The sequence below is a fragment of the Panthera tigris genome, chromosome B4, assembly GCF_018350195.1.
Source record: "Panthera tigris isolate Pti1 chromosome B4, P.tigris_Pti1_mat1.1, whole genome shotgun sequence".
Classification (NCBI taxonomy): domain Eukaryota; kingdom Metazoa; phylum Chordata; class Mammalia; order Carnivora; family Felidae; genus Panthera; species Panthera tigris.
Window position 1 is genome coordinate 53279866 of NC_056666.1, and position 25867 is coordinate 53305732.

The window sequence follows — 25867 nt, forward strand, 5'->3', positions numbered from 1 at the left end:
ATAGTCTTGTCTGTTACGCAGTCTGATTCATCTACCCAAAAGGATTCATCCCAGTTCCAAATAACCTATATTTTACCTTCAAATTTTACTTAAGGGCTACTAATAAGTATAAATAATTCCTACCTCATATGATTATTAGGAGGAAATAATTTAAAAATGCCTGCAAACCACTTAGTCCAGTGCCTGGCAGAAAGGGAGCACTCACAAGTGGTGATTGTCAGAGATAGATAACATTATCACTTTTATTAAAGTGATCAAACTCTTCAAAATATATTTCACTTGTGATGTGGGGGTAATTCTCCAGCTTTACATGATTATATCAAGACATGACTTCTAAGCATTTTAAAATAGTTAGCTTTGAATATCTAAGAATACTGCCAAAATGTTCTTTTTGTTGGAATAGTTATACTACTAAAGTATATAGCGTTTTAAATTTTTATGTGACTTTGTTTCCTAAACCTGATCCCTAAAAATGGTTATTCACTAACAAACGATTGTAATGCTGTCCAAAGTTGAAGTATCACCCATATAAAAATTTAAATTTCAGATAAAACTTGGTCAGCAATAAAATTACAAGGGATTTCTGTTGAAAAATAGAAAAGTTTAAAGATTAAGGCAAGAAATGCCTTTGTTCAAAATTTTGTGTTTTTTCCCAGACAGGATAGTGAATGTTATTGGAGCATAGGAATTCAAAGTACGCAGTATAAATATAAAATAAAAAGAGAAGAGAAAATAAGAAACAAGGCATCAGAAACAAGAAACAAAAGAGTCCTTTTATCAAAACCTCTGGGGGATTTATATTGCCTAAAATATTGAGGAGAAAATATTTTCCAGTCTTGCTTAGACTCCTATCAAATTAAGTCTGTTGAAAATTTCATTTTTACATCCTAATCCAATTTTAGGACAGCTTGTAGAAATGCAAAATAAGTATTTAACTTTGATACTGATCTAATTTCACTTCTCTTGTTTGCTTTCAAGAATGTGAAATTGATGCCAGCTCTTCCATGTGGGTTTATGTTTTCCTGGGGAACCTTCTTCGTGGAATTGGGGAAACTCCTATTCAGCCTCTAGGCATTGCCTACCTTGATGATTTTGCCAGTGAAGACAATTCTGCTTTCTATATTGGTAATGCCTACCCCATTCATCTTCTTGGGAAGCAGCATATCTGGTTTTCTCAACTCTATTCCAAACTCAGTGGAATAAAGTGTGCAATAGAGTTTGATACTTCATATCCAGTTCCTATATTTAGGTTCACACATATCTGAGGTCCACACTGAGGATTTGGATGATAAAGAAACTTGCATTAGAAGGACCTGTCACATTAGGGAAAGAACATCAGATTAAAAGAAAATAACTATAAGATCAACTGCAATCATGTACGACTTTGTACAAGTATCTTCATGGACTTCAGATTTCATAGGTTCTTTTTATTGGGTTAACTGTGCCACTGAAGCATTTAGTTATCATATATGTGTGTGTGTGTGTGTGTGTGTGTGTGTGTGTGTGTGTGTGTGTATCTATACGTGTGTGTGTGTGTGTGTGTGTGTGTGTGTGTGTGTGTATCAGTATATATATCAGTAGCAGGTATGAATGGATAAAGAAAAACACAGAAAGTATGAGAACAAGGCCTGACACGAACCCATGTCTGGAACAGGCCCCATTGGATAGACCAGCAGCTAAAATCACACACACACAAAACAAAATATAGCAAAAGCAAACTCCAAGTCCAGATACATCTAAGCAGTATTGACTGAGTGCCTCTTATGTCTTAGAAACTAATTTTTTCTCTATTTCACACACCAGTCTTGGGTTTTTTTGGGTTCTGATTTTTGAGGGCCTGGCCTTCAAGGGACAGAAGGACGAGACTGAAATTCATTGGGAGGGGCTGTGGCTAGCTCCACAGTATAGTTCTTTGCTGGCTATGCACACAGAACTCCAGAGGGCTCTGATTATAGTCTGGCAGTCTGTAATTAAAAACAGGTTACCTGCTCTAATGGAAAACTCCAGCATAAATCAGAAACTAGAGTGGAAGTTGCTAGGCAATGACTCTGGAGACTAGAGGAAAGATTGCAAGCCAAGAGATGCAGGCATGTATCAAGGTGTCCCCTTCCTGCTCACTCTGTTCACCCTGTCTTCTCTTCTGAAAAGGATCTGTAACTGCCATTTACTCCTCCTATCAATTTAAATTAATTGTCAGGGATATGCGTGTATCAAGCTTTGTGGTAAAATGAAAGGCATATAGTAGATACTTTGCAAGGAAGAGTTCTGTTTCTGGTAACCAGAAATGATGTCATTTATACAGTCTGCTCCACTTTCCTGTTACAGCTGCCTAGGCTGGTCATGGTTGCTCCAAAGAGCACCTTCCTGCCCTCCCAGGTCTAGCTCCACTTGCTGGCTGCATCCTGGGATATGCATAGTTACTACTCTCACACAGACTCTCTGAACACATGCACTTCTTCACTAAGGTGGAAGAAATCAAGTTTAATGTCAAAATGACTCTTATGCTTAACCAGCCACAAAAAAGTTTTGAAAGACTGTCAAAATAGTATAATTCTGATTTTTTATCAGTGGGGAAAATCTAATCCTAACGAATAAAGTTTGCTCCATTTGGGGGAAGTTAACTTCTTCAGAGTCTTGGTGTCACTTCTTTACTAAGAAGTAATTAATGCCTTCCAAGTGTTCGTTCTTCTTCCAAAGCTGAGAAGGACTTACTTCCTGATTCAATAAGGTTGAAAAATTGACAAATTAAGCACTCTTAAGTGAAGAGCTGATGAAATATTTTTAGCTACTCACTGGATTTCACTCATATTTCTTGTTTAAAAATGTATTAATTTACAAAAGCAGAGAAATGCCCCCCCCCCCTTTTTTTGGTGCAGGGTGTGTGCAGACGGTTGCAATTATAGGACCAATCTTTGGCTTCCTGCTAGGCTCATTATGTGCCAAACTGTATGTTGACATTGGCTTCGTAAACCTAGGTAAGGAAGTTTATTTTTGTTTATTTATTTATCTTAGTTACTGCAATTTTTTAAATGCAGATGGTGTAAAAAATATCGGAGTCCCTTTTTATAAAATGACAGGATTATAATCTTTCCTAGAATGAAAATAATCCACTGAAAATTTGTTGTTGATATAATCACCACATACATTAATAAATGAAATATGAAAAATAGGCAGTGATTAGAACTGGACGACCTATGGTTTGTTATTCAGATGTATCCTTTTTCACTTCTGGTTTGCCAGTTCAAACACATTCCAGCATAGTTAAGACTAAAAACTGTGGCTTCTCGTTGGCTCTTGTTGGTTCAGGTGTATAAACATGACAGTCACATCGATTGATCATGTATTTTGTAGACTTGCCAGGAAGACTGAGAATTGAAAGTCTTTCGGCAACCAAAATTCATTCTTTACAAATCATTTTCAGGTGGAAGCATATTAGAGTGGGACTCCCTTACCCCCTGGGAGAGTAGTTATAGAGGGAATAAATGTCAGAACTCATCTTTCCATAAGTATTAATTTGTTTCTTTCCTTATGAGAGGTACCTCCTAGAAATGGGCATTACTTTTCTTTATTTTTTTTAAACTTTTTTAATGTTCATTTACTTGTGAGAGAGAGATTGAGACAGAGTACAAGTGGGGGAGGGGCAGAGAGAGAGAGGGAGACACAGAATCCGAAGCAGGCTCCAGGCTCTGAGTTGTCAGCACAGAGCCTGACATGGGGCTTGAACCCACGGACTGCAAGATCATGACCTGAGCCAAAGTCAGATGCTTACCTGATTGAGCCACCCAGGCACCCTTATTTTTCTTTCTTTTTAAAGAAGTTCAAGAAATCAGTTAAAAGCAAGAAAATAAGTTGCATTTTTAAAAATTCTGAAATTGCTTTTTGAAATCATTGTGTCTTAAAATTAAATGCAAAACTCTTGCACTAATTTTCCTTTTTTTATCAAATAAACTTCAAGATAAATTCCACAATTTTTATTTATTCATTCATTTACTCATTAACCTTATTAGTTTTATATCTATGTTAGGTGCTGTTCTACCACAAAATAGTGAACAAGATAGTAGATGAATTCCTTGAGTTCGTTAAAATCCTGTCATGGAAATTGGTACAGATAAGAAAGCATAGGTGTGATGAGTGGTACAGAGGGAAATTGTTCAGGGGAAGCAATGAAGATGCAGAGAACTAGTGTGAATGTTTTACCAAGTATGGTGTAGTGCCAATTGAGCCTAGTTGTCAAAGGGCATGTGTTTATTTTGTTGTTCTCATAGGGCACAGTGGAGGTAGACCAGTTATATGCTTTATGGGTTCTTTATATAGAAAAGAAAAAACGCTTGATTTCATTCATCAATACTTAGCTTCTAGTCAAATAAAAAATGGTGTCAAAAGTAAAGTTTTTATAATGATTAAGATATTGACATTTTATTTACATATACAATTCTTGCTTCAGACCTTGAATAGCTCTGAAGTATTATTAACCATCATTTAATAAATAACATTCTGAGTGGTTTAGACCAGATTTTGACCAGAAGGTGTAGGATTTAGCTCTTTTTTTTAGTAAGAACTTAGACATTCAATTTGTGAGCCAGGTGAAAGTAGTGCTGATGTGGGGTGGCTGGCAGATTTTGAGCCCTCAGAATTCTCCCTCACATGTTTCTTTCCTCCTGCCATGGGCCCAAGCGTTCTTATGCAGAACCTCAGGGCAGAGTAGAGACCACTCTTGCAGTATTTAGAATCTATATTTCAAATCTAAGGAACAAAAGAAGAAAAGCATCATGTCCCAGAAACACCTTGTTCCCTTCAAAAAGCAAGATGATGATAATGTTCAGACTAGAAAGTTATCCTGCATGAATTATTAGGTATTTTATGATGTGATAGAGCTAACACTAGGATTTTGTTTTTTAAAAAAGAGGCTGATTTCAACACACCAGCTTTGCTGTACATGCTATTTAGCTATCCTCTCTCTCTTTCAGATCACATAACCATTACTCCCAAGGATCCTCAGTGGGTAGGTGCCTGGTGGCTGGGTTACCTAATAGCAGGAATTGTAAGTCTTCTTGCAGCTGTGCCTTTCTGGTGTTTACCAAAGAGTCTACCTAGACCCCGAAGTAGAGAGGATTCCAATTCTTCCTCTGAGAAATCCAAGTTTATTATGGATGATCGCACAGACTACCAAACACCCCATGGAGAAAAGTCAAAAATAATGGAAATGGCAAGAGGTGAGCCAGATTCTGCTTGATTTTGAAGCCCTTTCAGTTTTCCGTTGACACTCTATACGGGATCTATATATAATATCCCTCTCTCCCCATCATTTGTTCAGAAAAATTGAGAAACTGTCCAGGAAGCAGAATTGAAGATTACAAAGTCAGCTTTATTACTGGAGAGTGGATTAAAGAACATGACCCAAAGTTTTGGTAATATTTCTTGTTGACATTCCCACCCTTATACTGCTTCAGGTTAAACCTTGCAGTTGCCCCCATCTGGGTTTGCTGCTTCACATCAGTCCGGGTGGACAGAAGAGAGTGAATCTTCAGAGCTTGTGGCTTTTTAACAGATGAGATTCAGCCATTTGACAAACATGTGTCAGTGCACGTTTCCCCCCAGTGATCAAGGGAATGAGTGTGGTGTGGAGCAAAAGGCTAGACATGTTAGAATGAATTCCTTCCACATGGAAAAGGGTGGCTGGCCATGAGGAAGATTGGTTCTTCTCAATTGGGCCCAGCAAGCAATATTTACATTTACAGAAAATCTTCACATTTCAAACTATGTGGCTGCATAATAGGAAGAAGGGGGAATGCCAAAGCTCATTTCTTACACTAAAGTTCATTGAATTAAGTGGAGGTAACTTGCATATTTCTTTCTCTGTGACCATGACCCAAGTTTGAAGAATAGAGACCACAAAACTGAAGTTCTTAATGTCCTGCCAATGACTTTCAGCTCTGGAGTGAGGGAGTATTCTCGTCCCTCTTTCCTTTTACCCATATCAGTTAGAGGAATCTATTCCTATCTGACTTATACCTCTAACTGTAATCTAAACTATATGCCTGTAGAAGCGAGTGCCTATGTCTCGATGTGAACCTGACAGATCTCAGTCTTGACTTGAGCCAGTGTTTAAAACCCATAGTGTGTGTGTGCCCCACACTGTACATGTTCCTGATCGCTGTGACAGTGGGGCTCGGCCGTCTATGCCCTGTTGCCAAGGCTGTGTCTTCTGCCAGGTGTTACACTGACTTTAATTTCTCCATGTTACTTTTGTCTTACAGATTTTCTTCCATCACTAAAGAATATTTTTGGAAACCCACTGTACTTGTTATATTTGTGTGCAAGCACTGTTCAGTTCAACTCTTTATTTGGAATGGTAACCTATAAACCCAAGTACATTGAGCAACAGTATGGGCAGTCAGCCTCCAAGGCCAACTTCGTTATTGGTATGCTCACTTGTCCTTCATGCTTGCCAGTAGGTACTGTCAGCTGCATCTTTGTTAACTGTTAGCAATTTTAGAGAACACTATTCTCATATTTAGACTGAAAGTGATTTATGGCATTTTAGATACAAAGTTAAAAAGGTGAGTGAATAAAAATTTAGCAGAATGGAAAAAGATCCAGTGGGGAAAAAATATTTAGATAGTCTGTGGTATAACCTTTCAGCAAGAATTATTCACAACTGTAGATGAGTGACCTTGAGAATATTATATAAACCAAACATGCATTTTATTAGGAGGTTGTGATACTGGATATGTGTCTTTCAAGTATAGCCAAAACTTCATAACAGTGGCCACTTTACCTGAACAGTTTCTAGGACTTTAAAAAGTGAGTATTCAGACAGTTTAAAAGGTACTCATTGCAAAACAAAGTTTGTATTTGCTCAGAGTTAAAGGACTTTTCTGAGTCCTGGCATTCAGCTTATTTAAAAGGGCCATGTTTTTAGTACAGCAGGTCAGTCAAGAGTAAGAAAGCTATTCAGGGGCAAAGAAAAGCATGAAGAAATGAATGAAGAAGAAACAGAATCTACAAATACAAGAAGGTCCTGCTCCAAGTAATTGTGGATACTTTTAAAACCTAGATTAGCTCCTTTAGCCTATGAAGATGTTACTTAATGCTACTGTTTCAAGGCATAAATATATTTTATTCCATTGGATATATTCCTTTATGGTAGGAGACTCTAAAAATTTAAAAACATTTCTTCGTCATAAATATTTCAGGAATTGTTCTATGTATCTATCTCTGAAAGAGAGCTCTGAGCTCATTTCAGAATATGTAATTGTCCTGTAACCATCCTGGATAATTTAATCCAGATGCTAATTTAATTGACTCTGTTTAGACTATTCTGTTAAATTATAAATATTAAAGCTATGCCAGTGAACTTTTGCTTTCAACATGAATTGGTTTGAATTAAGTTAATCGTATTATTTAATTGTTGATCTGAGGAAACACTTTAGGTTTTTTTGCCCCCCTCCATGCCAATCAGTGCTTTATACTGACTTTAAAAAGAAGAGAAATGAAAGTTTAAGAGACATTCTTTTTATTTGATTTTTAAAATTTCCTTTATGTTTGTTGAGATATAACATACAAGCAACATTTAACACTGTAGCCCTAAATGGGTAGTGTAGCTGGATAAATGTTTATATGTAAATCTATATGGTAACCATAAACTAGAACATGTAGCCCATTTCAGAGCCCCAGAGGCTCCCTCAAACCTCCTTTTACTGAGTACTCTTTCCTAAAGCTTATAAGTATTCTGAACTCTGCCATCCTAGATCAGTCTTACCTGTTTTTAAACTTTATTTAAACGTAATAGTATGTTATGCACTCTTTTGTATCTAGCTTATTTCGACTGAAATGAAATCTATGAGATTCATGTTGTGTATAGCAGTTTGATCTTTTTCATTGCTGTGTCATATCCTATCACATGAATATACTACAGTTTATTCATTTGATGGTTGGTGGGCATTTGGGTCATTTGTGTGTTTTTTTGCTGTTGACAATTAAAAATAACACTGCATGACTATCCTATATATATTTTGGTGGGTGTATACATACGTTTTTCTTGGTTGTATCTTGGAGCAGAATTGTTGGGTCATGTTTAGATCCAGTAAATATAACCAAAACGTTTCAGTAGGGTTGTGCAGATTTATCGTCATGCTAGTAGTGTAAGAGTGTTCCAGTCGCTCCATATCCGTATCACACTTAGTATTGTCAGTCTTTGTCATTGTAATCATTCTTATATGGTGTGGTGATATCTTATTGTAGTTTATTTGCATTTCACCAATAACTAATGATGTTGAGCACTTTTTCTGCAGGCTTGTTGGTCATTTCAACATTCTCTTTTGTTAAGTATGTTCAAATTGTCTATTTTTCTTGAGCTGTCAGTTTTTTCTTATAGACTTGTAGGGGTGGGTGCTTTTTTTCTGATATAGGTTCACAAATTGTGATACAAGTTATTGAATATATGTATTATAAATATTTTCTCACAGACTTCAGTTCTTCTTTTCACTCTCCTAATGGTGAGCTTCTTAATTTTAGTTAAGTCTACTTTCCAGTCTTTTTCTTTCTCATTAGTGCTATATGTTTTCATGAAAATGCCTTGCTAATATTTCTACCAGCAGCCTGTTTTTTTTTTGTTTTGTTTTGTTTTGTTTTGGTTTTTTTGTATAATGTGAAAAAGAAGGTCAAGGTTGATATATCAAATGGAAAATCTATCTTTCCCCCATGAGTTGTAATGAAGTGACATCTTTAAGTGTATGTTTGTTTATTATTATTCAGCATGTGCATAGCAGAGTTTGAGGGTATTTGATTTTGCTGTCAGTAGAATCATAAATACATTTTTATTTCAACTTAAAAACATTTCATAAGGGAAAATTAAGAGCATTTTTTTGGAGAAATGTGTTTATAATAGAAAACAAAATTATACATAATCTACTGGGTAGGTAATAAATACTTTTTGCTTATAAAATTATTTTTGTGAAAAACTAGCACAGATGAAAGAACTTGAAATTTTGAGAGATTCAATGGCCTGCCTAACTGCATACATACATTATGATGTAGCCAGGAATAGAATTATTTCCCCTGAGTTTCTGAGTTATATTTCCTCTCTGGACATAATTATTTTTGGAAAACTGACCAAAAAAATCTAATAATTCTATTTTAAATTCTGGGTGACTTATTTCTTTTAACCATAACCCTTCTCTGTACACTCAGATCGTCTCTGAGATCCAAACTCATCATCAGAATGTTTTGATTCATCTATCAAAGTTTGCCTAAAATTCTGATTCCTCATAGTTTCTAGCACATCATGTCTTCAGCTAATTCAAGTACTTTTGTGAGAGATAAGTAATAGTGTCTAATGATTTCAATCATTGTAGCTAGGATTCTTTCCTGAGTGCATTTTGGTTTCACATTAGTTAAGGGTCAGTGTGTAAGTTAGTGGACATCCTTAACACCTACTTTGATTATCTGTAGAATGGTAAAAATAAAAGCATCATTAGTTTAAAATAGCAATGAAATAAGACATATAGAATACATTGTAAATGTACATAGCTGTCATTCAGTAAATTTTGTTTTTTCACTTTCTCTTCTTCTATTTCTCTCTTTCATTTTTTGAGGGGGTGGGGAGGCTACAAGGAATGATCCTTTGTGTGATAAAGTAAGGGAGAAGCACAAAAAAAGCACATTTCCCCTCTCCTCTCAGAGTAGGCATTTGACATGACATGGAGGAAATAATAAGCAGAAATTTTCCTATGTGTTCAAAGGCCAGTTGTAACAATGACGATTTATTTTTGCTATACATGTTTTTACATATTGGCCATATTTCTAAAATTTAGAAATAATATTTTCTCAGGTTAACTACTTTAATTTTGCAAAGAAAATCAAAGAAAAATAGGCAACAAAAATGTTTCAAATTCAGAGACTAGGAAGTATATGACAGAATAATGTTGCTTTTTCAAATGTGTAACTTTTTTTTCCCATTGCTGTCTCCACTGGAAAAAGTTTAGATAGTGTAATTTTTCTCCTTTTATTTTTTTAAGCTTCTCCTATCACTGTTGAGTTATATTAAAATGATCTTATGTTTTGTTTTCCTTCTTATTACACAGATTGCAATTAGTCATTTTTCTTAATTTCTTAAAGTTTTTAATTACATCAGACAGTTTCTAGTGGACGTGATGCATTGACATTGACTATCATTTTTTTTTTAATTTTTTTTAACGTTTTATTTATTTTTGAGACAGGGAGAGACAGAGCATGAACAGGGGAGGGGCAGAGAGAGAGGGAGACACAGAATCGGAAGCAGACTCCAGGCTCTGAGCCATCATCCCAGAGTCGGACGCGGGGCTCGAACTCACGAACCTCAAGATCGTGACCTGAGCCGAAGTCGGACGCTTAACCGACTGAGCCACCTAGGCGCCCCGACATTGACTATCATTGATAACAGTGATTATCATTCTCAATTCTTGGAGATGTTACACAGACAAATATGAAAAAATTATGATAATTATTTGGGGAACGTTGCTTATACTAGAAAATATTAATTTATGTGGCTAAGTTAGCATAGCAAATTAAATATGTGTTAAGATGTGTTCTATATGTAGGTCAAGTTATTTTAAAAATCTGTGAGATAATGGAAAATAATCTTACTTTGTGAGGAAAAAATACTTTTATTATACTCAAGAAAGATGGCTAATTTTGCTTCTTTGTCTATACTAAATTGGCTATATGTGTGTGAAAAGTCCCGTAAATTTTTCCTTGTATTTCCCCCTGTAAAATTGAAATCTTAATATTTATATCTTCTAACATTAGAGTAATATAGTGAGGTCCATTACATATTACAGAATTTTACTTCACCAGAAGAGAAGCTCTAAAACATTCCAAAGTACTATTATTGTTATAGCCCATTACTATTCATCTTAATGGCTAAGCCTATCATATATTTGTATGAGAATCAGAGTTTCCAATTTATATTATAACTGTAGCTGACCATCTTAAAGCATTTTACACACCTCTAATAGCTCTTGTTTGGGACAGTAACAAAGAACAAGGTCTTCAACGTGAATGAGTGTAGTGAAATAGCAGTAACAAATTTGCTCTTAAATTTCTCCTAGCTTTCCTGTTATTTGAGTAAATATATGAAATTCAAGATAAATGCATAAAAAATTGAAACAAATTGTGGATGCTAGTGTAAATTACAACTAATATTTCCACTTGGATATTTAGATGGTAAACGTTTTAAGATCAACACATTTTATGGTGTGAATAGCGAAGAAAGTATGTAATGAAGAAATCAGAGTGAAATTTCTACCTCATTAAATGACTTTAAAGTGCCTGAAATCAAAGTAAAGAAACTTTGAGAGGCAAGTAGCACATTTCATTTAATGTTCAGGAAATTTGCTGTACACTCAATTTGGCCCAGCATAGATAGCTTACAGATCCTACGGAATTTGAAAGGGAGAATCAAGCTGACAGTATATTTGAAATGTACTACTACTATTTAACAGAATGATGTTAAAATTCCATTATCTTAAAATAGAGTAAACTATCCAGGAGAAATGTTGTACTTGAATAAACTTAACTAAAGTTTGTCATTTAGCACCTTTTTAAGGAAAATTACAAGAAGCACAGTATATGATGGTGAGCACAGTTCTTGCCTTGAAGGTGAGATTGGAGGGGAAGGGGTGCAAACCAGGCAAGCTAACAGGTAATTGTGATAAGGATCAAGACTGCTGCCTATGAGACTCAGTAGAAGGGCCACAGGCAGAGGGAGGAAAGGAGATTCTGATGATCAACTTGAGTACCCTGATGCTAGATACGTCCCTGAAGGCACCATATGGCTGGCAGATGCTGTGATAAATCTCTAATGAGGAGAAGCCCAGAGTACTCTGGGAAAACAAACCTAATCTTGGAGTTAGAGAAAAATTCTCTAGCACAAGGTGCCAATACCTAAATCAAGAGCAAAAGGATAAGGAGGTGTTAAAAGACAAAAATATGGGAACTGGGGTGGAGTTTTGAAAGAACATTGTATCAGATGAAGCAGATATCTCTTTAAGAAAGGCCTGGAGGCAAGAGAACACATAAAACTTTCTGGAAGTTTTAAGAGAACACAAGCCTCTTAAAGGAGGTCAGTCAAGAGAGGATATCCCTGATATTTAACATTCTGTACTGTGGGAACAATGCAATTAGCATAATCCTATTTTGGTTCTCAGGCTCTTCTACGCCAGATCAGGGTAGGGAAAAGTCAGTGGAAACCAACAGAGCATGAAGCTACAAAACAAAGGGTGTCCTTTGTGCTGTGATGCCTTATGTCCCAGGTTTGATTGGTACCTTACAAAACAAATGAAATTCTAAGCACGTTCTCTGAAGGTCTCAATTTAGAGTCTATTTTTCAGATGATATTTTTAAAAAATGTTTATTTATTTACTTTTAGAGAGACAGAGCACATGCAAGTGGTGGGGTAGAGGCAGAGAGAGGAGAGAGAATCCCAAGTAGGCTCTGCACTGGCAGGGGAAGCCCAACATGGGCTCAATCTCACTGTGAGATCATGACCTGAGCCAAAATCAAGTCGGATGGTTACCGGACTGAGCTACCCAGGCGTCTGCAGAAGATATATTTTTTTTTATAAACTACTTTTGGAGGGATAGAATTGAAAGAGAGAGTGGACTCTGCCCTTTTTCTGTAAGTCTTGGATCTATGAGAGGGTGATTCAAAGTCAAGAACTATGAATATGTGTGTGTAAAAATAGGGACTTAAATGATACACATCAAATCCATGGCAGTGCTTAGTTCTTAAGAAGGAAGATGGAATCTGGAACAGAGAAAGAATGTGTTTTATATATCTTCATATTTAAAAATCAGAAAAATTGGGAGAAAATATTAGCATTTAATTTGAGTCATGAGAACTCAAGTTTGTTATATTATCTCCCATTATCTTCTCTCTTTTTTAAAGTAAATAATAATCAGGTTCCTCTTAGTTGATGTTTGGCTCTTTAGGGGCCCATATACATTCATCTCTGCCACTTTTCATAGCCACAAACCTCAGTTTAGTTGAGAAAGCAAAAACTATCACCTCCTCTTTTTTTTATTTCACTAATTTTGTGATTATGCCCCCTTCGAGGTGTGTTGATTTCTAATATGACCATATTAATGTTACCGTTCCAATTTAAAAATCCAACCAAGTCATCAAAGAGCCTCTTTCCCCACCTTTTCTAATACAGACATGTTCCAATCTACCCACCCATCCCATTATTTTCATCTTTGTGAATCTGATAGCTTGAAATGCTAATAATAACTTAATTGAATGATATTTTTGTGCCATATATTGTGCTAGGAAGTTTCGATGTTATTCAGTCACCTCAGCACTATTTGCTCCATATTATAGGTAAGGAGACAGATTTATAGAAATTCAGAGTATCACCTGCAGTTGCACAACTATTAAGATGTGTGGCTGAGATCCAAACCCAGGCAGTTAGGTCTTCAGAGTCCAAGCTCTGAACCACTTTGTTAGACCTCTTCCTGGTATTGTTTTAAAATTACATTTATTTGATTACTAGTGAGGCTGCACATTTGTTTATCAAAAATCCTGTCTCCCAAATGCTTAGAAGGAGAGACAGTATAACGTAGTGATTAAAAGCAGGGGATTTAACATTAGATTCTATCTTGTCAAATCTGGTTTTAACACTTACTAACCATGACCATAAGTAAATTGCTGTCTGAAGTGAAATTAACAATATAGCTACCTAGAGTTGTGGTAAAGGGTAAATGTGAGAGATATATCAGATGCTTACCTGAGTGGCTGGTACATCATAAGCAAATAATAAATATAAAAGTAGTCTATTAATACATTGTTATTGTTGTTTTTTTGTGGTGGTTGTTAAGGATACCAAACTAAGCGGACAAGAGTGTAAATAAAAATAAATTTTGTTTGGGCCAGAAAAAAGAACGAACACTGTTTCTTTGTTCCCTAAATTCCACGTGCCTATTAGTCTTTTACACATAACCTTAAAGAACATTAACTTCACCCAGTTGCCCCTTGATTGAACATGTCAATCCTGGGATTAGACCAGAAAGACATTGACCCATTGACTAACTCATTGTTTATTGATTTTGGACTCTGTGCTAGACACTGTTTTAGGCAGACCTCTGAGACTCTGTTGGGCTATCCTTAATCTATAACCTAGACATTCATCAAAATCTCTTGATATGTCAATAGACAATAGTGAATGAATATTTCTATAACTTAAAATGACCAACTAGTCTAATAATTTGTCAGGAAGTATTATAATTTTGTATAATCCCTTAGAAAGTTTATGTCAGTGTACTCAGATTTCTTTTAGAGATTCACAAAATGACATATATATTTTTTATTCCTCAGGGCTCATCAATATACCTGCAGTGGCCCTTGGAATATTCTCTGGGGGAATAGTTATGAAAAAATTCAGAATCAGTCTGTATGGAGCCGCAAAACTCTACTTGGGATCATCTGTTCTTGGGTACCTCCTATTCCTTTCCCTGTTTGCACTGGGCTGTGAAAATTCTGATGTGGCAGGACTAACTATTTCCTACCAAGGGTATGTTCACTCATTAAGTTATCTGAGGACATTGGCTTGTTTAATCAAATTATTGATAGAATTTCAAAATAAGATAATTTGATTTTAAGCATCCTAACTATGAGAAGGAAATTATTGTTTTATTGTGAAATAGCTGACTGTACTTTGACATGGAAACTGTTATTGTCACCAAAATCTGTCATCTCCTTTGAATTTGGTTGTCTAAGAGAAATTATTAAAAATACTAAATCTACATCTTACTTTAGGGAAGCAACCTAATAGTGGAAAATACAGACCTTGAATTTTGCCTCTGCCCATTATTAGTGAAGTGACATTGTATAGATCATTTAATCTAATCAAGTCTCAAATTTTTAAATAAGAATTATAGCTACCTTATAAAATTTTGTAAGCCTTAAGCAAGATAATATACACGGAAGTGATTAGTACTTGCCTGGCACAAAATCAATGCGCCATTTGTAAACAATTTTTTTTTCTTTGAACACTTGGATAACTGGAAAGGTCTCTGTGACACTTTTTGTTCTCTCTGTTATACTCAAATCATGTGAAGTTTCAGGAAAGAATGCTATTCCTCAGCCCAGTAACCCACACAACAGCTCTCTTTAGCTCTTTGCAGTTGGTCAAGGGAATATTTATTATGCTCTCAAACCTATGCCATCTTATGTAAGGTAGATGATTAATTTTCTTAGTTTCCAGGGTCTATCACTCCTAATACAAAGCTCGATCTTGAAGAAACTACTCTGTCTTTTCCTTTCAAGAGTCCTTGATATCACTCTACCTCTGAAAAAGAGTTCCCAGAGGTAGCTCTCTTCATTCTTCCACCTAACTATGCATTTTCTATTAAAAAAAAAAAGTTATTAGGCCGCTACTATGTGCCAAGCCTATCACTGTGACTGCACTGTCTGACTGCCTAAAACTCTGCTGATCTAATGTTCTGTCTTCTGCTAGTTCAGGTGCCTCTTATTTACTGCTTGCTCTCCAGCTTTCTTCCTATACCTCCTTCCAAGCTCACCTATCTGTCTTGTTTCCATATTCCAGTCTCCAGCACCTTCATTAACCTGGTTTCTCCTGCTGTTAAGTGAACATCAACTATACTTTTCACCATCTAAAATGTCCAGGAAAATTAGTGACTGCCAAGTTTATATAACATTGCTCCTGGGAGTTACCACAGTAATGTTAGACTTAACTGAGTGTAGCATTGACTTGGTAATAGTCAGCAGTGTAGATTAAGGACATTAATTGTCAATAGGACTTGCAAGAAGATTCTAAAGAGAGTAGAAGCTCTGTGTTATCTTTAACTGTCCCTATAATCCTAATGGTAGATGGACAGTGGTAAAGTACTTTGTATTTTGCAATTTACAAAACAGCATAACTTTCATTATCTCACTTGTATCCTCAGAGCATCTTTATGAGGTAAGTTTTGTTATCCTCGTTTAAAGGAAAATTTTTTTAGAAAGGTCAATTATCTCGTCAACATATAATATTCTGTCTACCACATCATGCTGTCTTGAAGCCAGAAGCAAACACATAGACAGTCACTAACTTTTGAAGTTCAAATTAAAAGTATACCCACAAAATAAATGATTAAATATTTTTAAACAAAGAAAAGATAATATAGTCATTGCATGAGTACTAGCCCTTGAAAGCAGTCACCTTGAAAGACAATAACTACATTGCAATAATGCTATCATTGTTAAAACATTCTAAAACTCCTCTTTTGCAATTTGCTTTCCATGTATTTCAGAATATTCTCAGTAATGGCAAAGATTTAACCTTACAAGTAGCTTTGCTATTGGAAGCTGCCAAAAGCAATGGCAGCATACCATGAAAAAGCTCTTCCATCCAGCATGACTATTTTGAAAGAAAAATCTCATTCGAGTATAAGCATTCTGACTTATTTGATTAAACTTATCTTAAAATTTTAAATAACAACACTGTAAGCACATCCTTTGTAAAATATGCAACTAATTTCCACTACAAGATTGTCCTAGATGATAAATGTAACTTACGTTTAGTAGATAACATGATTGGCCTTATAAGATACAACATGCTCCCCAGGGATTATCCTCAGTTGCTTTGTTCCACAAGGCTGTTTTGATTCTGGACACTCAACAGGAACCTTGTAGACAGCTTTAGATGTGGTAATGGAAGAAACTTTTCTTCTGTAATATTGAGAGTAAGTTTGATGTTATACCAGAATTTGGAATCCAGAGGCTTGGAAGAGTTCTCATTCTGAAGTTTGTCACTAATAAACATTGTGAAATTGAGCCAATAATTTGCCCACTTTGGACCTGACTTTCCTGATCTACCAAATGAGAAGTTGACCTAGATCTCCCCCAAAACTCTTTCAGCACCAGACTTCTGAGACCTTATTCCTACAATATCCATAGTGGCCTCATTCTAAGCTTTCAAGGCATTTATTTATACTGTTAGATATTACCAACAGTCTCAATTAATTTAACGATTAGCGCCTTATGGAATAGAATAGTTGAAATATTCCTACAAGATTTCTCAGGAAGCCTGCTTATACCCTTTTATTCTGTCCGAAGACATCTCAGAGGCTTTCGTTTTTATGTTTGAGGTAACCACATGCATAGGAGTTCTACCAGATGGAATATTCCATCAGTTACGAAATTATAATTGCAATCATTATATGAAATACCTCTTAGAAGGAGGGGCCAAAATGACTGATTTTTCCCCTCCAAAATAGAATAGCATTTTACTTCAACTTACCAGAAATCTCGTTTCCTAACAGAATATATCCCAAATTGTTCTTAGTACTGGAGATACAGGAGTTAATAGAAACAAACAGTTCCTGCCCCCACTCAGTATACATGATAGTGTATGTGGGGTTTTTGTTGTTGTTGTTTTGGTTTTAAGTCTCTCAAATATTTCAGGGAAAAAATGAGAGGAGAATAAGCAAATAAATTCAAAACAAGAGAGAAAAAGCAAAGAATGATGGAGTGCCAAGGGATGAAAAATAAGGTACAGGTAGAAGAGAAATACCATTGCATAAGTACCCCCTTAGAAGAATAAAGGAATATGAAAAGAGCAAGGAGAATAAGAGTAGAAGGGTTAGGTAATACAGGTGAGAGGAAGAAATAGATATGAAAGAGAATGAATACTGGGAGAGTTAAAAGGGGAATGTAAGACAGAATGACAGGGAGAGAAAAGAGAGAAGACAATCAAAATTATGTAAAGGGAGCGATTAAAACAAAAAGCCAGCTCCTTAAGGGCATATATTCTCATTCATATTTGTAACTCTCTTCTCTCTTCCCCAAGCTAGCACTTAGAAGGCTTCCACAAAATTTTTGAACACATGAACAAATGAATGGGTAAGTCATTGAAAAAGCATGTGCAAGAGAGTTAGAAAGAATGCCTTAAGATATGGACAAGCTACGTAGTGTGGGAGATTATGAGAGAGAGAAAGAGAGAGAGAAAGTTAGATGAACTGGCAATACATTTATTAGACAGGCAAATAGGATATGTAGCTCTCCAAACCAAGGTCTGTTGAAATAATGTTGACTGCTTGATTGTTTTTTTTTCTTTCACCACACCATCAGCAATGTCCATTCTACTGATGCCTAGACAACAATTCTGAAGGAAATTTACACACATGCACGCATGTACATGCATACACTACTTGCAGTGCATTTCAGTAATGTCATAAATCACTCTAAAAGTTTATTTCTTTTCTGCCTTGTTAGCCATCTTCCTACATCTTTGCATAGGAATATATTAGAAGGTCCTAGACACTGTCAATTTTAGTAAAAACCATAAACCCAGAACTGGATATTATGTGAAGTTGTAAACTTCTAAAGATAACTTTCAAGAGAAAGCTGCTTAAAAGTAGACTCACATCTAATCATCAGAAGCTGGCATTTCCGATGACAGTTGTGTTTCCAAAAGGCAAACTCTGTTGGCAGTGCCATTTATATCACTCAAGAACATTGATTTTTGAAAATATTAGGGTGCTGCCTGCTTAAGAGGTAATATTTTATACTGTTACATTTCTTTTCAGAACCAAACCTGTCTCTTATCATGAACGAGCTCTCTTTTCAGATTGCAACTCAAGATGCAAATGTTCAGAGACAAAATGGGAACCTGTGTGTGGCGACAATGGAATCACATATGCATCGGCATGTTTCGCTGGCTGTCAGACCTCCACCAGGAATGGACAAACTATGGTAAGAAAGCCCTAATGTGTGTGCCTGTGATGCCTGCGACAATACATAACCACACAGCTCTGCAGGGGCTCAGGGACAAACCCAGCAGCAGACTGCACTTATAGCAGACCTGGCTCTTACTCTACCCTTGTTCTTTTGTATGGAGACAGGAAACATCACCATTGGTGGTGGACTAGAGTTGTTGAAAGAATTAGGATAAGAATTAGAATCATGAGACATGTTGGAAGAGCCTTGCAATGATGTAGGCTAGTTCTCTCATTTTGCTTATGAGGAATCTTAGCCTCAAATGAGAAAGTCTCGGTCATAAGATCATATGATAAGGTCTGCATTGGGATCCATGTTTCCTGACCTCAAAACCAGTGGTCCTTGGAGGTTTTAGGGAGAGGACAAATAGAGGTCAGTGTTAGAAAGTCTAGTCCAAGAGGTCTAAATCCAGGGATCACAAATTGAGGAGATTGATGATTCCAAACACTCTGCCTGAGAAATCAAGCTGATGTGTGTAATAATGAAGAGAGTAGGAGGCTCGAATGAAGGGGTTCTATAAGATGGATGAGGGAGTTGAGGTTGGAAATAAATATAAGAAATCAGTTGTGAAGGATATTAAGTACTTAAAGCATTAAGACTCTTTCTCCAATCACACCTTTATGTTTCTGCCCCAAACATAGACTCTTCCTTAGTACAAACATGTACTCTCTGTATATATGGCTAGGGGTCAGACTGCTGTCTACTTGTGCTGATGAAATCTGCCTGTATTTGACAGTCCTGGAGGGCTGAAAATTAACCCACATGTCTATTTGCATATGCTTATCAACTAGATAAGAATGCTTAGGCAAAGACATCTGTAGACATAGAGTAACATGTTGATTTTCTCTGTTTATTGTTATTTTGACATTTTATTCAGAACATGAAGGATTGGCCTCTAGCAACAGTAAATAGGACTACTTATCCATCTGAAATCTGAGCGGTTTTTTACTTCCTCTTCCCTTTCCTCTCTCCTTTCTCCCTCCCTCCCTTCCTCTCTCTCTCTCTTTCTCTCTCCCTCCCTCCCCCTTTCTCCCTTTTCTTCCTTTCTTTCATTCTTTCTTTCTTCTCTTTCTCTCTTTTCCATCCTCCTCCTCCTTCTTGTCTTTCAGCTACTACTTTTTTGTCCAAACTGCTTGGAAGTTTTCCTTGACTAGAACTTCCACTTATTGAAGGCATTCATGCCAGAAACTAAGAAAGGTGCTTTAAAAAATGGATTTAAATATCATGGTCTTCAAGTAATTGGGTATTACTTTACTTTTTTTTCCATATGTGAGAACTGAGGCACTGAGATGCCTAAACTCGCATATCTTGTATGAAGCAGAGTCAAAGTTCAGAATCCTTTTACCTGGCATTAAAAAAAAAAAAAAAATTAAATGTTGCTACTCTTCCTTGAAAAGGAAAAGCCAACTTTATTTCATTGTTTATCTAAAAATTCACAAACTCTTTTGTTTTTTGTTTTTTAATTTTTAATGTTTATTTTTTGAGAGAGAGAGAGGGAGAAAGAGAGAGAATGATCAGGGGAGGGGCAGAGAGAGAGGGAGACACAGAATCCGAAGCAGGCTCCAGGCTCTGAGCTGTCAGCACAGAGCCCATCATGGGGCTCGAACCCACAAACTATGAGATCATGACCTGAGCTGAAGTTGGACGCTCAACTGACTGAGCCACCCAGGCTCCCCATCACAAACTCTTTTGTGATAAAAGTGACAACTCATAATATATACACCTTTATACATGAAATTTACAAAAATAAACTAATAGGGATTATAAAAATTGCCTCTATGTCCAAGATTTAGTTGAGGTTTATTTTTTCAGGTTTTTTTCCCCCTGGTAACCATTATAAAGTCCTGTCTTCAAATTGTGCCCATTTATTTAACAAAGTTTTATTGAGTGCCTGAGGACCCATTTTAGGTCCTCATGTACAGTGTACATGTACCATGATGAGAAAGCAGACAGTTTCTGCCAGAGGTTTCATTCTAGTGGGGGTATATGATTTAAAAATAAATGATTATATAATATTCTAATGGGTAGTGATAAGCACTATAAAGAAAAGATAGGATAAAGGATGGAGAGATGGGGATAGTCTTTTGAATGGGTAGTCATGGAAGCCCACTCTAATGAGCAGAGACTTGAGGTATGTGTGCCAACCTTATAGCTATCTGGCAGAGCTTCCCAGCAGAGAAAACAGCAAGGCTATGAGACGTGGGTAAACTTGCCATGGTTGAGGGTTTGCAAGGACACAGTGGAAGCCCATTTGTGTGGCTGAAACAGAGGAAGAGGGGGAAGATCATTGAAGAGTGAGGTTAGAGCAGAATCCATGATAGTGTGTAAGCCACTATGATATTGGATTTTATACAACAAGTGTGATAAGAAGCTATTGGAAAGCTGAGAATAGTGACTGCCATTTTTAAAGGCTCACTTTGGTTACTATGTGGGTAACAGATGATAGCTGGATAAGAGTGGATGTAAGTTGAGTGTAAAGAGATCATTGCAATAACCAAGACAAGAAATAATGGTGGCCTAGACTTGGAAGTGGCAGAGAAAGAGATAAGGCATGATTGGATTTACTAGGACTTACTGAGAGATTGTTCTGTGATGTCACTAGTTTGAAGACCAACCACCTTCTGTTTGGATAAAAAAAAAAAAAGTTACCTATATAGATTTTACTTTGCTTGATATACGCTAACACCAAGAAGTAAAAGAATATTTACCTTATTGTTTATATAATACATATATATTATACTGTGAGGTCTTTTAAAATGAATACTTATCTTCAACTTTATTCAAATGTTAACTCAATAATTGGGACTCTTTTCTGTTGTGTTACAGATGTTTTATAACTGCACCTGTGTGGGAATTGCAGCCTCAAAGTCAGGAAATTCCTCAGGCGTGATGGGCAGATGTCAAAAAGATAATGGATGTCCCAAAATGTTTCTGTATTTCCTTGTAATTTCAGTCATCACATCCTATACTTTATCCCTAGGTGGCATACCTGGATACATATTGCTTCTAAGGTGAACACTGATTTCCCTGCCCCAATTTTAATATAATACTATAATCATCTAGAGGATTGATTTCAAATTCTGATCTACGGAATTATGATTCTTTACAGCTCTTTTAGGGAACTTGTCCCACATCCTTGTTCTAGTTTTATCCTTTTCCCACTTTGGGCTTTTATGTAAATATATGGTTGAAGTTTTTCTAGTTAAAATTTTTCAGATCAATTTTTCAGATCACAGCGATGTCAGTGCCTACATCACTGTAGCCACTTAAAAACAGTATGCTATTTCTAATGGTGGCAGTAATATTAACCAGTGTAGACTAAGTGTGTGTGTGTGTGTTTAAGATTTTATTTTTAAGTAATCTCTTTACCCAATTGTGGGGCTCGAACTTACAACCCTGAGATCAAGAGTTGCATGCTTTACCAACGAAGCCAACCAGGTGCCCCTAAACTAAACCTGTTTTAGATTAAACATGGTTTCACTGAATTATTGGTGATAAAATTTTAAAATACTTTAAAGATTCATTTAATACCACAGTGTTTCACATTTATTATTTTAATCTGTAAGGTTATTTTTCTTGTTCTGACTGGAATTATCTGTGTGTGGGGGGGGGGAGGTGTTCATGATTTTTTAATCAATTTTCTCTAGTTCATGAATATAGGTTAATGACCCCAAGGGTTTTTGCTTATAAAACACTAAAATAATTTTTAAAACTGTGCACCACTTTTGCACATTAAGTGGACATCTAAAAATTTATCATAAGTTTAATAGTAATTAAGCATTGATTTCCAGTATATTATAAATATTTACATTTACAAATATAATGATTTTATTTTATTTATTTTATCTTAAAGTATACTTATTTTGAGAGAGAACACTAGTGAGGGAGGGTCAGAGAGAGAGGGAGAGAATCCCAAACAGGCTTCACGCTGTCAGCACAGAGCCCAATAAGGGTCTCCATCTCATGAACGATGAGATCATGACCTCTGCCCAAATCAGAAGTTAGACACTTAACCAACGGAGTCACCCATGCACCCCCAAAAATATGATGATTTCAATGTAGATCACTCTTTTAAATGTAATCAGCGAGAATCTAGAAAAAAGATTAGATAACTAATATCATCTAACTTTAAATTATACACAAAATCTTTTACAGTAAATATCTTACATATTTCTTCTCCTTGTGCTTATATCTTCATTCAACTTCCCTATAGGCTTCTCATCTGTTGTAATATAATTTATTTTTGAATATTTTTTATTGATTCTCCTATCATAGAGCTCTGTTAAAAAAGTGTATAAATTCAAACTTTAAAATATTAGTTTCATAACTAGTATTGTCATTGATAAATTTTTATTATGAAATTAGCCTTGCAAATATTACTATTATACAATTAAAATAACCTAAAAATATTACAAATATTGATAAAATTATTAAACATAAAACATCAAATTTATTGGAAACCAATCTTATGAGATGGATTAGGTGATTTTTAAACTAAGTCATAATATTAAAGGATGAATATTGTATTATTCTAAAATTAAATGAATCAAAAGTATTATATACATCTTTAATTTCCCCAGTATATTATGGAAATTGATTAGGAAAGATAAAAAATAGAACCTGACATCCACAAATATGTTCTTCACAAAAGGGCTTAAGGAGAAGCTGAATAATTGTGTTTTCAAATGGGAGCATGATTTAGAAAGCATTGCACCAGAATTCTCAGACCAGAATTGTTCTTCACTATATTTTTTTTATAGTGCTTTTGTTGTTTTTAGGTGCATTAAGCCACAACTTAAGTCTTTTGCCCTGGGAATCTACACCTTGGCAATAAGAGTTCTTGGTAAGTATAATTTATGTTTTAATTATGATAGCCATGATAAATGTATTTTGAATACCTTTCTATGTATTTTTATAGAATTATCATGCATAACTACATAATATAGGTGGTTAGATGCATATCGTTTTTCCTTCCTTCCTTCCTTCCTTCCTTCCTTCCTTCCTTCCTTCCTTCCTTTATTCTCTCCCATCCTTTGTTCTGTAAATATTTCTTGAGAGCCAATGCTCTGCCCATGGTATAATAAAGGGATTTTGTGAAATTAGTGACATTTTTCGTTTAATAATCTTGTCTCCTCCAGCATTGGTCTATTGTCAAAAAGTTTATTCTCATTATAAAAAAGCCCTCTGAGAATAAAGGAAGATATTAATCAGTAAGAAAGGCTGAAGCTTTAATATAATTTTTTTTCAGTTATTAAAATTGAAGGAATTCTTTTGAGCTACTCTCAATGCTAGGATGTATCATTTGTTAGAAATATCAGTTCATTCATGCAATCAAAACAGTATGGCTTTGAGTTGACAATTTTCTAAATGTAATTGGAATGTTTTTTACTAGCTAGAAGATTTTTCAATATGCATTTAAGTTAAAGTCCATAGAAAATAGAGTTAATGAGTCAGATAAATTTTCTATCTGTACAAAGTTTATATTCTAAAGAAGAAAGTGAAACAATCATAAATATTCCTCTGTAATTTAACAGAAAAGAAATACTAGAGAGAAAAATAAACTCAGATCTTTAAAAAATCTGAAAATAAATAGATTTGATATGAAATGGGTATGTATGAAGATGCAGTATGGCTGCAATATGAAGATGCCATCATGGCTGGCTTTAATTCTGTGACATAAAAACAAAGATTATCTTGAAAAATGTCAGATTATCGAGCCTGAAGTATGTCCCTAGCTGGAATTGGTTTCTATATCTACCTCCCTTTGGAAATGTAATGTAACCTACACTGTGCAAAAGATTTCTACTGGCTGGCTCAGTAGAGTATGTGGCTCTTGATCTCAGGGTCATGAGTTCAAACGCCATGTTGGGCATGGAGTCTACTTAAAAAATAAATAAATAAAAATAAAGTATGAAAAAAGAAATGATTCATAAAATTGACTTCATAAAAATATATCCAGTAAAACCTTGGTTTGAGAGCATAATCCGTTCCAGAAACATGCTTGTAATCCAAAGCATTTGTATATCAAAGCAAATTTCAAGAACCATTGGCTCAGTTGTGATCATGTGATGTTTGGCATCACATACTACTCAGATTGCAAGACATTGCTCATTTATCAAGTTAAAATTTATTACAAATGTTTGTTCATCTTGCAGAACACTCGCAGAACAAGTTGCTCTCAATCCAAGTTTTTACTGTACTTGAAAATGGCAAAAATATCATAAGCAAAGTCAAAAGGCAAATGATAAACTGGGAACAATTTTTTTTGCAATTTATGTAACAAAAAATTTATAAAATCTCTGTGATAAAGAGAGCCTCTAGGTGTTAAGAACAAAAGGACCAACACACAAGTTGAAAAATGGGTAGAAGATATGAATAGCCATTTCATAGAAAAAAATGTAAATGCCTCATATATAAAAAAATGTCAAACTCTCCCATAATAAGGAGAGTACAAATTGAAATTGCACTGATATAATATTTTTTGCTTATCAGATTTGCAAATTACCAAATGTTGTTTGCAATGTATGGGAAAATAGGTACACTTAAACATTACTTTTGAGCACATGGTACCATTTCTCAATGGTCTCAACACTCAATGGAGGGTTATGTGGCAATAACTAATAAAATTACATATAGATTTATCTTTTGACCTAGCAATCCCACTTGTAGGCATTGATGCCAAAAATGTGCTAGCAAAACTATGAAATAAGTCAAAGGTTATGAATGTCTCATTGTGGCATTATGTATAATAGCAAAACTGCAGTCTAGTTGTCCATCAATATGAGATATTTAAATAAAGTATAGTGAATCCATATGATGGAATCCTATGGAGCTGTGAGGAAGAATGGGGAAAAAATCTCTGTCTAATGTTAACAAGTAGATTAGTCAGTTCTAACTGCCATGACAGAATACCACAGACCGAAGGACTTAAACAACAGAAATTTATTTTCCTATGGTTCTGAAGGCTGGGAAGTCCAAAATGAAGGTGCCCACAGGCCTGGTCTTTGGTGAGATCTCTGAGACCTCTTTTCCTGGTTTATAGACAGCTGCCTTCTCACGGTGTCCTCACAAGCATCTTAGTCTGTGTACACATGGAAAGAGGGGGAGAGCT

The 25867-nt window shown here is 35.5% G+C and overlaps 1 protein-coding gene and 1 long non-coding RNA gene across 6 annotated transcripts in view; one reads left to right on the forward strand and one right to left on the reverse strand.

Moving 5' to 3' along the window:
• Positions 1-16726, reverse strand: part of LOC122240307 — a 63367-nt gene extending 46641 nt beyond the window's left edge. Inside the window, exon 1 of the long non-coding RNA XR_006219814.1 lies at positions 16555-16726. This is a non-coding gene — a long non-coding RNA (uncharacterized LOC122240307). The remainder of the gene's footprint in view (positions 1-16554) is intronic.
• Positions 1-25867, forward strand: part of SLCO1C1 (solute carrier organic anion transporter family member 1C1) — a 67379-nt gene that overhangs the window by 38424 nt on the left and 3088 nt on the right. For 4 of the 5 annotated variants that reach the window (XM_042991861.1, XM_042991864.1, XM_042991863.1 and 1 more), the window contains 8 exons: positions 979-1125; positions 2877-2975; positions 4968-5213; positions 6258-6422; positions 14353-14548; positions 18567-18732; positions 21583-21767; positions 23535-23599. In XM_042991861.1, the coding sequence (XP_042847795.1) occupies positions 979-1125; positions 2877-2975; positions 4968-5213; positions 6258-6422; positions 14353-14548; positions 18567-18732; positions 21583-21767; positions 23535-23599 (1269 nt within the window). The remainder of the gene's footprint in view (positions 1-978; positions 1126-2876; positions 2976-4967; positions 5214-6257; positions 6423-14352; positions 14549-18566; positions 18733-21582; positions 21768-23534; positions 23600-25867) is intronic. The other variant, XM_042991865.1, reaches the window with a different exon arrangement.